This window comes from Falco rusticolus, chromosome 1, assembly GCF_015220075.1.
Source record: "Falco rusticolus isolate bFalRus1 chromosome 1, bFalRus1.pri, whole genome shotgun sequence".
NCBI classification, from domain to species: Eukaryota; Metazoa; Chordata; class Aves; order Falconiformes; family Falconidae; genus Falco; species Falco rusticolus.
In genome coordinates, this window is record NC_051187.1 from 79,441,686 (window position 1) to 79,454,908 (window position 13,223).

Below are 13,223 nucleotides of genomic sequence, written 5' to 3' on the forward strand. Positions count from 1 at the left end.
CATAATCTCTTATTTTACTGGCAGTATATAAATACCTATCTGCTGTTTGTATTTCTGGAGTTTTACTTTCGCTTGCTTTGCATTCTTGTGTCCTTCCACGACTTGCTCCACCAGCTCTCTCATTTCTTTCTGTTCCTGTAGACGTTTCTCTGCATATTGCTGCATCAGCTCTGCTTTCTAAATTAAAGAAAACAAACAGGTGAATAAAACTCCTTGTAACTGGTGATCCGAGTGCCTCAAATCAACTGAAATGGGGCAAGAACAATTGGATTCAGAGTATTACATCATCCACAACAGTAGCAAAGGACATTGGCTGGGGACAACATAGAGACCCAGATTTAAGCTCCCCTCTCTATATTTATTTACCCACAACAGACCTTCATAACATTTGCAGTGCTATTTCCCAGGATTCCCTCCTACATGTTTCTATAAGCAGACCAAAAAAGCCATCTCTGGATCTGGAGATACCAAGAAAAGGGCTAACAGCTGGTTGTGTGTCTGCAGGATATTGGTCCTAAGTCATATCTCTATAACATACAAAAGTCCACTTTTGGCTATTATGTTTCTTTCTTTGTCAGAGGAAACGAATGAGAAGCAGGAAAGTGGACTTTCCCAAACTAGATTCCTTACTGTACTTTCTGTTTCAGATGGAAGACTAGAGTTTTAAAAGATGGAAGAGGGCCAGAATGACAGATGTTGGTGAAAGGGGAATTGGTGCTCAGTACTTCTGGAGATCTACATGTGGATGAAGTGCCCTGCTGGCATCTGTTGAGAAGTGAAGGGAGCTGCCTGGAATTGCTAACGTTAGAGCAAGTCTGATTTGCACATCCCCAAATTTATACCTATTGGGACATTTCTGTTAACAGATAAAACATATATGCTCTGAAATTGAGGTGAATATAATAATTACAATAACTTTGGAATGGGTGTGAGCAATCACACTGTGGTCAGTTGTAGATAGGGGGTTCACTTTAAGTTCTTGCTACAGCCTGTCTAAACAGACATAAAGACTCAATGCCCCCAAAGACTGAAAGATTCTATAGGACAGAAAAGGGACTCATTAATCAGGTTTCCCTTTTGCAGCATGGCCTTTATGAAAATCTGGTACATTTGTGGTACCATCTTAAGTTGCTGAGATGCTGCAGAGACATCTGTGGGAGGTGGCCAAGAGAAAAATACTGACTGGCCTACAGGGCATAGCAGCAAACTGGGTTAATAGAAAAATCTGTCATAGTGGCTATGAAAAATTTTAAAATTACAGTATTAGTTATTTCTAGATCACTTGTTTGTTTATAGGAAAAGCACTGGAAAAATGTAATGTGACTTTGGGGAAATAATGAAAAGATCTAGCAATGTTTTGCTGTGATTTGCCATATTGGAAACTGTGTGAAAGTACTTCTTGGCATAAATATTCATTTTTCCATATATACAGATCCAAAGAGGGCACTCTGCCTCAATTTTCCCTAAGAGACATCTAGGTATGTCAGATAATACAAAGTAAATTGAATTATATTAGTTTAAGAAAACAAATTATTTTATATTTGTGGCTCTCATTTTAACAAAATAATGAAATTAGTCATATAGTGCTGATTTCACTGCAAATTGTGCTTAGTATCTCAGTATCTGTTCAAAAAGCATATGCACAATGACAGGAATATAGGGGAGAATGCTCTAACCTCCTGTTTTATTTAATTTACTTTGCAAGTGTTATCAAGTAAATCAAACACTTTAAAAAAGTACTATAATGTATAAGCATTGCTCCATCTGAAAGTTATATAATTGTTTTTCCATTGTTTGCAGACTCCAGGGAGTAAAGACACTGTATAGAACTTTTACATCTTCTCAAAGTAGGTGTCATCTGTGGTATGCTTCGCGCTGATTGAATGTAAGCAAAATTTGAGCCATGCTGTATGTATTACCTCTTCTCTCATTAGGTCAGCTTTCTTCTTATTTTCTTGAATTACATTCTGATGGGCTAGAACTGCCTCTTCGTGACTCAGTTTCCCTTGAAGCCTCCTACACTCTATTTCAGCCAGCTGTTCTTCCAAATCTTTTCCACGCATCTGTTTTTGCCATTTCAAGAATTCAGATGGGTCTCCAGCCCCTTGTAGCAAATTTTCAATTCTGCAAGGGAAAGAAAAGAGTATATGATTCTAGGGATCTGGCTCTGCAGCCCTGCCAGGGTTCATAAAACATTTCTAGTAGCTTGTTGTGATATAAGGTGTTTGATCTCTGCAGAGAAAATAGGTGGTCATTTCAAAGTTTGACAGATATATTTTAATTCCTGTCTAAGAGATGTTTCTAATACGTGGAAAGCCTGGGAAAGCTAGGCTGGAAGAATGTGCATGAGAGCATGGATCTGAAAGTTTTCAGTAAAACAAAGCCCCAAGAGAGGGCAAACTTTAGCTAACTTATGGATTCTCATAAGGAGTGGGGAGAATCAGGCTGAAAGTATGTACATTTTCTTAGAACTTTACTTTGTTTAGAGGTAGAAAGAATAACTTTTCTCTTTGGCAATCTGCTTGGCCACTTCAACATAGAGAACTAAAAAATATTCTGTTTAATTCTACTTCTGTTTTGTATTTTGTCAATTAATATTGTTGTAATGAGGCAAAGAAGTATTCAGCTATTAAGCAAAGACACATTCTTATTTTTTTGTGCTTGGATGAGAGAGAAAAGCATAGCAAAGCCCTAGGGCAGGCCCATCAAAGTCCTGCAGCAGAGGAGTGAATGAGCCAAGAACTAGGGCAGAGACACAAAAATGCAGTGAATGGTGCCTTACTGCTGCTCTCCAATGCAGATAATTATGTATCTGTTGTGTGTTAAATGCAGATGAAGATTAAAACTCATTAATATAAAATAGTGTTAAGATATAGTGAAAATATTCCTTTGCTGAGTGGAACAAAATTCTGCCCGATAGAGTGAACAGTATCATATATAATACAAAAGAACCTCAATATACATACATAACTTATAACAGAACCTGAGTGATGCATATTTTACTGTTAGAATCCTGATCCATATAGCAAAATTTTCTAGGTCCAAAGACCAAATCCATTCTTAGGCAGTCATTCTGGCACTTAAAACGCTAACAATATTTAGCACTTAGCCTGTTAAGTCAGGTGGATTAGAAATAATACTAAATCAAGATGACATGATATAGGTTTTATCTTTGTTAAAATTATTAGTGAAAATGTTCTGAAATTCTAGCTATAGAATACAGCCTGCAGTGGCCATTCAGGAGTCACCCTCTCCCTAGTTAATGTCTGCTGAAAACCTATGCTGCTGAATAAGGATTCCTTATGTCAGACGAATCCTTATGTCAGGATTCCTTAGAGTCCTAAGTACACCAAAAGGACCTGCAACCTCTCATTCCTCGCCCCTGCCTAGGATTTAGTTGCTTGTGTTCAAAGACAGCTCTGTTGCAGTGCAACCGCAGAACATTGGATCTGACTGGAGTGAAAAGAACTGTGTGAGGAAGAGCTAAGAAAAGCCCTGTTGTGTGTGTCGAGTTTTTTCCTGGGAGCCACATTTACGCTGATGTTAACAGCCTTTGTCCTTGCCTAAGCTACGCTGTAGGTGTGCCTGCACCCAGCCTAGTACCTTGTTGACCCTGCCTTGTTGACTTGGCTTCCTGGCTTGACCTCGGCCCTGACTTGTCACTGTGGACTCATCTGAACAATCACTGGACTGTTGGCTGACCCTGCTGTCTGTCCCTGGATTTGCTCCACTGCCTTGCCAGGGTACTACGGAACTGAGCTGCTGTCAGTGAGGACGCTGTCCCTACACGCCTTGCTGTCACTCACAGCTCCTGCCTTGTGGAGCAGCACACTTGTAGTCCTCCATATCTTACTGTAACAGAAATGGACAGGCATTTTTATATACATATAAACAACTGCAAGTATCAAATTTGGCATGTAGTTGACCACAAACCATTGAAGAAAATGGAGATACATGAAATTATTTTGCTTAATATATTTGTGTCTTTTATAATGGACACAGAAATAGATGTGTATTTGGGTCATTATTTATTCTGGGGAATTAGAATAAATGTAACAAGTGATCCTTATTGGACTTTGCCACTGGGCACTAGCCAAAGTGCTAAATCTGGCGTGGTCACACTCTATAGCATCTACAGTAAAACAATGACTTTAATATAGAGTTTCACTTCAGTCCACTATTCTCTTTAATTGTTAACTCTGTTTACAGAATAGCTTCCTAATGTCTTACAACAGATCCATTACTTTAGTTTCCCTGGAATTTACTCAATTATTTTTTTATGTGGTTAATTATTCTGTATCCAGGGTCGTGAAAAGTAATCTGAGAAGGAAGCATGATTGTACCTCTTGAGCTCCTGTTCCATTTTCCGCTGATAGAGGGCACCCTCTCTTAAAATAGCTGCAGCATTTAATTTAATAGGTATATTGTCAACCTGTCAGGAAAGGGAATGTATATACTATAGTTAGTAATGTAAACCATAAAACAGAGTATAAACACATTTCAATGGGTTAAATAAATCGACCTAAGAAGGCATAAATTTTGCTTAAAGCATTCATCTAACATTAATCTGACATTCACAATGAAATTGCATGCTGTTCATAAACCACTCAAGCAGCTTAAGAAATCAGCAAAGTCTCCCAAGTGGATTATAAATTTGTAATCACTCTTGGACCATGTCAAATCCCATAGAATGTGTTCACTTCCTTTAATTTTTTTCAGTGCTCATGTACGTAGTGTACACAGATTCCATCTGCTTTGGACAAAGAAAATAAACTGCTTCTCTAAAAGACAGGAAGTTAGCCAAAACCATTAAAGTAAAACATAAGCACCACCTTTCACAGGAAGGTTTCAGAAGTGTTTTACAAATAATCACTATTATAACTTCAAAATATTTCTAAGACAAATGGCATCACCAATTGCTATATTCATTGTCTAGATAGTAGAAATGAAGTACAGTTGTCAGTGACTTTCAGGCCTCACGGTGTGACTTGGACTAGATCCTGTGGCTGCTTCACAATTCTTCAAAGTTGCCTTAGGAACAACTCCCATACAACATCTAAATACTAAGGGAGGAAAGGATCAACCTCTTTCGCAGTTAAAAATGGTCCCTACCCAAACAGGCTATTCAGAAAAAATGTATCACCTTTGAAGAGTGTAAGAGACCTGATCTGAACTGAGGCAATGTAGTGCTGGTGGGATAAGAACTGGGATCATTCCTGCAGAAAACAAAGCTTAGTCATGACACATTTGACCTAAATCCAGACAAGTTTTGTGTTCAGAATCCAAGCATGTATTTAAATTCCAAATTAACAGCTTAAAGAGCGGCTGAGAAACAGATGCAACAGAATCACTCAAGCTATGTACTGCAAATATTGTATGCACAAATATGTACTGCAGTCTCCTGAAATACATAAGCTAAGTAGGAAAAGGATGGTTTATAATTGATATTAATTAGGTAGGTTAAGGATAACAAACACATGCTATCACGTAGAAATTCACCAAGTAGAATTACTGTGTTTTCCACACAGATGACACGTTAATGGGTAAAAACTAATTACCTGTTTCTTGACAAAATGATGATAACTTGAAGAATTTAGGAAAATAATCCAAAACAATGTATTTTATTCCTTTTGTATGACTCACTATACTTACTGTCCTTAATGATTAATGATGTTCTTCCTTCCTTTTGGTCTACTCTTCTCAAAGTCTTTTGCATTATATGAACATTCCCTCTACAGTCTGTATTTTATACACTATACTATGTATAAAATGTCTACTTAGACATTTTCTCTGACACAAGTAGAAATTTTTGGCAATTACTTGTGTATACAGATTTCATATTTTGTATTGGCTAACTATAATTTGGATACAGAACTGAACTAAGAATGATTATGGAAACACCTTTAAATTCAGTTTCCCAATTTACTAAACAGGAATATGACTGTATGAAAATTAAACAGAAATATGACAGCTCCTATATGCACAATAACTAGGACTCCCAAGATACATGCAGGCAGGTATAAGTAAAATAACTGAATAGATTCTTCTATGTCACGTGGTATCGAGGAAGTTTTGAATTTTACTCGTTGTCTTCCTGTTGTGAGATATCTTCCCTTTTTTCAAGGTGAGAAAATGGAAATAATTGGGAAAATCACAGAACACTGTAATTCTTCTGGAAAAAAATTGTGTCCACTATAGCCACCTAATGAACATACAATGGCTCAGCAAGGCCTGATATGAGCGAGGCAGATTGAGACAGAGTGCTGATGCATTTGTACCATCTCATTTTTCCAGTGAAAAAAATGAATAGATATTTTGTAACAGGAATGAGAAAGAATTGCTGCCGCACATAATAAGTGTGTCTGAAATGGAAAAAATATATATTTAATATACTGTGGGTGTTCTAAAAGGAGGAAAGGAAAAATAGTTGGTTAAAGTATTATATAATTTCACTAATTTGAGGACAGATTATAATCTTATTTATACAACTTGGATAAACCTTCCTCAGGATTTTCTACTCACAGAATTGCACAGGCAGGAAGGCAACAGGAACAGAAAGTATTTTAAAAGTCAATAATGATATACCTATCTCAGCCTGAAAGTTACAGCAGCATCCTGAATACCACATAACCAACCTTTAAGTCAAATGTGTTTAGATGAGATAAAACTGATCATACGGCTAGAGAAGATACTAGCACGTGTTAGAAATGGCCCTGATCAATGCCGTAAGATGCCAGATCCATATTTTCTTTATGCAATTTAGGCAGATGGTTTGACTTTCATTAGTCTGCACTAAGGTTTCAGTATTTGACATTATCAGAAAAGTCTTGAACTAAGCCCACGTAATTACAGGTCATGCAAGTTTAGGTTAACTATGTGAATGTTTCCTGGTCGTGTCGTGTGTCAGTGTGTCATCCCCCCCCCCCCCCCCCCCCCCCCTTTCCAGTACAGAAGGAACTAGGATCTAGCCGTTTTCCTGTAATTTAAATACTGCTAGATTGTAAACAAGCAGACCGAGTAGGTGACACTGTTATTAAAGAAAACTTCAGTATGTGATAAAGGCTACATATGCTTTAGAAATAGTAGCCAGATGCCCAGTTCCCCAAGCAGGGAATCAGTCTTTCCAATGTGTATGAGCTGTACCTAAATAGTAGGTTTTTTAAAGAGTAGGTAGAGCTGCTCACAAGATACTTGTGACATACAAGAACAGCTTCCACACTACATTATTCTGCATATGAACTTGAAACAAACGAAAGATGACAGATTGAATGATGTAAGACTTAAGATTATCTGCAGTACAGTTATTGCAGAAATAGCAGTGTGAGTTTTCATGTGTTGTACCATTAAGGCTGAATAGCCCATTTTCCATGTTTACAATTCTCTGTCCCTTGGAAATCCTAGCAGAGAAGCAATCAGTATAGTGGATTTTATGACCTCAGTATGTGCCTAAAGGAAACAAGACAAACATCCAGACTGACTGCATATTGTGTATCAGACAGTCATTAGATGAAATGATTGCTCAGCATTCTTTAGGATCTCATTTTGAAACAGTGATTTACAGACAGAAGATTCTTCTGTCCCTGTGCTGAGTTCTTACACCAGGGCTTTAAAATTCTTTTCTTTCCTGTGGACTATTGTCAGACCTTATAATTTTACACAGAAACTTCTCCCTTTATAATTGAAAGTACATTTGAGGCAGCAAGGTTACATAGCGCAATGGCACACAACCTACCTGTTGGGTCCTCAGGGAACCAAGAGGTCTTAATTGCCCTGGCCAGCCTCACCCAGGACCTCCACTCACACCCTCTGCTCACTGGTCTGGGAGCCCCACCTCAGCTCACATACGGGTTTCAGTCCTTTCCTGTTATGCTGGAGGTAATTCTGCTCCTGGTTGTCTCTCCAGTTCTGTCTCCTGCTGTCATGGACCTGGGTTGCTGTTGTAGCCTTATCTCCTGACTGGACTTCCTGGGTGGACCCCAGACCTGACTTGCTTCCTTGCTTTGTCTAAGAATGACTTGCTGTCAGCAGAACCTGTCACTACCGTTGACCTTGTCACGTTCAGATAACCTTGCTGTTATGACCTTGTCACCAACAGCCTGGTTGGTGAGAGCACTGCCTGTGCTTTAATTACCTTTGGCTCCTCATTTCTCTTCCTTCCTGGAGTAGCCACACTTTTGTTCCCTGATCATTTCTTTGTGGATTATTAATGGTGCATAGGTCAAAATTTATGAGCTATAGACCCAATCCAACCTATGCTCCTGGCCACAGAACTCAGTGTAAAAACAGGGATTACAGTAGAGCTTGCATGACGACAAAATTTGCATGTGTGTTTTTCACTCCGAAGTTTTCAAGTACATCTGACAACAGTACCTTAAAGGTTACTCACCTTGCTTTGGATCTTTTGAGCCTGGAATGCCGGTTTACTGTTCATACTGTCATGTGTGTTCTGCAGTTCAAACCAAAAATACATTATTTCGTATCAGAGACAGACTTTCAAGTAATCAGCAAAATTATTAGATATTTACCAAAAACCACTCTTGAATATTCATCTAGTGTAACAGACAATCATAGGGGACATAATTTTGCAATTGTTATATCCACAAAAACTTGCTATGTACACCCAACTTAGTGGGAATATTTCATATCAAATGACCATACAAAGGTACATCCAAATATTGACTAAAATTTCTTGACTAAAATAATGCTAAAAAAGTGATGTTTTGACTATGAAATATTACCTATATATGAATATATTCAGCTCTTAACTGAAATAGATCTTGGGAAGACAAAGTATGGTGTCAAAGCACACTTCATGAAATTATTAAATAGTGGTAGAATTCTACTGATGGTTATTAAATTAATTTCATGGTGTTAGCTATAGATACTGATGTGAAAGTGTCTGGTATCATGGGGATGAACACAGTGAATAAAATATGCAGATGTGATGTTGAAATGAATATATTACATACATAGTTTGGTGACGTAGTTATGAACTGGGAATCAACCAAATCAACCAAAGCAAGAATTCTGTACGAATGGGACCATTATTCCCTCAGCTTGGCTGCTCTGTGGCATAAAAGTTAATGGAAAAATAATATGTGGGTTTAGAGAAAAATTGTCCATTTGGAGGAGCATCACAGGAAGGCTGCTCGTCTCAAAATTAGGAGAATAATAAAGCAGCACCAGAGGTATAAGAAAGGGGATTGTGCATCATGCATCCAAAGAGGCAAATGTTAGTATACGGATGTGAAATGACAGTACAGCTATAAATCGTAGCACTTAACTCCTAACCCCAAACAAACAAAATTTTTCAAACACTGTGAGATATTTTTAAATACTCCAGTCATTTTTCATCTTCATACTGGGGGATTTTTAGGTAATAAAAAATCTTTGTAGCATACCTCTCTCTTTTCAGGCTTCATGGTTGCACACCTGAACTGGTCAGCATTTGCTTTCAGGAGCAGATCCTAAAATTAAAGCAATTAGCTTAAACAGTGTGGTACATTTAAATTCTCCAATAAGAATTATCTGTCTAGAAAAGCCTTGCAGCCCCAAGCAGTGTATTCATTTGTTTCCAATGAATGAAATCTTGACTTAGAATTGATAGGAATTTTCATTCCTGATTGAAGACTTGAAGTAGGCAAGTCTTGATTTTCTACATATTTCTGCCTGGTTATATCCTTTGCATAGGGCATCAGGCCTTTGATAGGTCTGCCCATATGAAACATGTTGCTCCTGAGGAATTCAGCTTAAAAGCCTCATTATTATCTATGGCACATTAGTACCATAGGTGGTAACTGTTTCCACACAGCTAAGAAACAATGACTTTTGTTTCTGAGTTAAATTAGAAGATCATGATCAGGCATCTCAGATCCTAGTGTTGCTCCAACAGGCACACCCCTAGCAGTAATTCCACCTGTCATTTTAAAGGGGGAAGTACAGGCAGCCGCGTTTCTAGTGTTTGGGTATTTCTTTTGTTTGTAAACCAAATCTCTAATCAAAGCTGTGAAAAACAGATTAGATTTTCTAATGGCTTTCTGGACAGCAGCTGTCCATAACTCACTGAACAGGATTCATCTAGAGTATGGCTTCCAGTGTTCTCCCTCCTTACAGATGATCAGACATGGTACTTACAATGACAGCTATAGCTTCTGCAAAAATGCTAAGAAACAAAAGGTATTTTTAATGCGTATTTCTTTTAGGACCTAACATTTCAGCTTGTTCAGCAAACAGTCTAGGGAACTGACCTTTGTGAATGCTTTGGATGCGTTTTATAACATTCCAGAGGCGACAAAAACTGCTGTTATTGCAGCTATAATTTCTGTGGTGTTTTTCCTTTGTTCCTTGTATTCATGCATTTTCTCCACTGAACAATGGGGCTGGTTGTTAGGTGATTTTATAGTTGTCATAGATTTTTGACAATATAGGCACTGTGATATGTTGCCTCCCCCCCCCCCCTACCCCCCCCCCCCCCCGCCCTGTTTTTCTAGGAAGTTTGTACGTACAAATAAGCACACAGAGAAATAGGCGTGTGCTTTCTCCACAATATGGAAAAAAGGATAAAAAATGTTGTATTGTTTTATAATGAAATATCAAGCATAGGTAATATGATGGGCCAGCAAAAAGAATGCAATGTTTATCCCACTAGAGTCCACCACAGATTAAAGCATTTACTATAGTTTAGGAACAGAATCCAATGCCCCTTTCACAAGGACATGAGGAGAGCCCAGAACAGTGACAAATGAACTTGTACTGGCTAGTGAAAGCTAGAGTAAGGCATTTTCAAAATGGTGGTGGGAGAGTGCAGATAAAAAGGAGTCAAATAGGATACCTTTTATCAAGCTTATACTGTTACTCGATTGGATATGGTGATTGCAGTGTGGGGAGGAAGAAATAAAGTGGAAACTGACATTTAATTAATTCCCTTCCAAGGAGAAGACAACAAAAGTCTGCTTTAACTATGATAGGAACTAACTCATTGAACAGGATTCATATCAAAGTTTGGATCAAATAACTAGAGATGTGTCTTTGTTTTTCCAGGCCCTCCCTTCTCCTGCTCTCTTAACACACAGACCATGTACTCTGCTTCTTTACAAATCATGATGACTTCCCACTCTCTCAGCCTGCGGAAGGAAGGAGTATGGAGTCTGTGCAAAAGAGAAGTCATAATCTGCTGATACTTTAAAACAGTGGGTGATGATTTGTGGTTATTTATCAGTTACTATAGAAAACAAACAAAAATATTGAACATATTTTGTATTTGAGCCCTTATTAAGTGAGTACCTTAAATACCCACATATCCTGTGGGAGTAAAAGAGCTATCAAACTATTTCAAGCTTGTGAAGACAATAATCATGCTTCTGCTACCTTACATAGCTACTTGCATAATTTCTCACATGGTATGTATAGTGAATAAAGGAGGACCTTGCCTCAGACATTTAATAATAAAATAAGGAAAAAGGGTGAAAGAACAGAACAGAGGATACAAACTTCATGACTCTAGAGAAAGAGCCAGGAGCTATTAGTACAAAAGCAAATATGGTTCAGATAAATTTCTAAGACTTATGAAAATGGAATATTACAGAAGAAACAGTTTAGAAGAAAGGAAAGACTAGAATAAGAGCACAACGCACTTACTTCTGCTTTTCGGCGATTTTTTGTTTTGATTTCCTCCAGCTGCTTTTTTTCCTTTGGAGGTTTGTAGGTGCTTGGAGGAACCTATAGTAAAAAGAAATAATGTCTAAAATATGGGGTATAAGACATTTCAAGCAACACATTCTTGCTGGAAAAAAACCCCAAACATTCACTTTTACTGTAGAACAGCTGCAGTTATTTTTAAAATATTGATTCTTTACTATTAATGCCAGTGCAGAAAGCATGGACAGATTCCAATTAGCTGGGACTACCCAGGCTTTTCAGTTATGTCCAATGTAATATAACCCCTAGTCAAAAGACCAGAAAGAAAGAAAAACCTGAAACTAGTACAAGAAATGCTAAAGAAATTATGAATCCTATAGGCCCTATCAAGGCAAAAAAAGTTGCCAGAAGGGGAAAAGTTCTGTTTAGTAACTCATAAACTTCAGATTCACAGTCAGATAGGACAGCTGAATAAAGTTAAGCTGTGGAGCTCTCTGGCACAGTGTGTGGTACTAGCAACAAGTTATAGAGACTCCAGAGAAGTTTAGAGAAGATAAATCTTGAAGTTTATTAAATACTTGAACTTCATTGTAACTGAGGAAGTCTTTGAGCTGAAATGGTGGAAGACTGAGAAGGCAGCTGCAGAAAGCAGCAGCTATGCTTGTCCTGTCCCTGTAGTGTTCCTAGACATCTGTCTTAGTACTGCTGGAGAAAATACACTGTGTGGAATGAGCCATTGCTCTGGTTTACTATGGCTGTCCTAATGTCTGTGTAAGGGAACACTACTGGAGGTGTACATTAAATGTTCGGAGGTAGAGGACTGAGAGGGTCCTCCTAGCATTAGTCAACAATTTGGGAAAGCATTCACATGTCAGAAAGTGCTACAGAAAAAATGACGAGGAAAGACATTGTCTGGCTGCCACATGGATCAATAGGAGACAAGGGACTGTATGGTTTTGAGTTGGGCTGAAACTTCTGGGGGATTTCAGTATTTGCTTGACCCATACATTTTGCCCAGAAGTAAACTCCAAAATGTTTCTTTCCTATGTGGGTCAGATAGTCTGCCAGTTTACTGGACATCTGCTTAAATACTTACCTTGCTAAAAATGTTCTAGCTCAATTAGAAGTTACAGAATTAATTCAAGAATGGGAAAAACCTATAATCTGTATTGTACCAGAGGTCACTTTAGAGAACATGGGGATCCCATCTAGCTTTATTGAACTATACAAAGAGCTACGCTCTGAAAAACTCATGAATCTGATGTACTTTCACTGCCTTTGCTATTTGACATTGTTTGCTGGTAAAACAAATGCACAGACAGAAGAAGCTAGCAATTACATGCACTGGTGAGACTGCTCAAATATTTTTGTGAGCTTTTTAAGTTAAGTAGAACTGAAAGTGTTTCCCAGCAGTATCTAAGAAATTTTATTGTGCTTTTTATCTATTAAAGCCCAGAGAATTTGCAAAGGGTTGCACAGGCAGTGAGTATCAGTTTATTTCACTCTTCTCCCTAGCCATGTGCTTTACCTGCAGAACTGGACTCATCTGCCAGCGTAAGATGAAAATCTCTCCTCAGAAACTGCTA

The 13,223-nt window shown here is 38.1% G+C and overlaps 1 protein-coding gene across 3 annotated transcripts in view; it reads right to left on the minus strand.

Annotated features, from left to right (window-relative positions):
• The window catches only part of CFAP99 (cilia and flagella associated protein 99), a 63,893-nt gene that overhangs the window by 19,708 nt on the left and 30,962 nt on the right, over positions 1–13,223 (minus strand). For all 3 annotated transcript variants that reach the window (XR_005104025.1, XR_005104022.1, XM_037386387.1), the window contains exons 7-12: positions 11,638–11,718; positions 9,402–9,467; positions 8,387–8,446; positions 4,344–4,432; positions 1,920–2,124; positions 36–177 (exon numbers count right to left, since the gene is read on the minus strand). Coding sequence is in view for 1 of the 3 variants with exons in the window: in XM_037386387.1 (XP_037242284.1) it covers positions 36–177; positions 1,920–2,124; positions 4,344–4,432; positions 8,387–8,446; positions 9,402–9,467; positions 11,638–11,718 (643 nt within the window). In the remaining 2 variants the exon portion in view is untranslated. The remainder of the gene's footprint in view (positions 1–35; positions 178–1,919; positions 2,125–4,343; positions 4,433–8,386; positions 8,447–9,401; positions 9,468–11,637; positions 11,719–13,223) is intronic.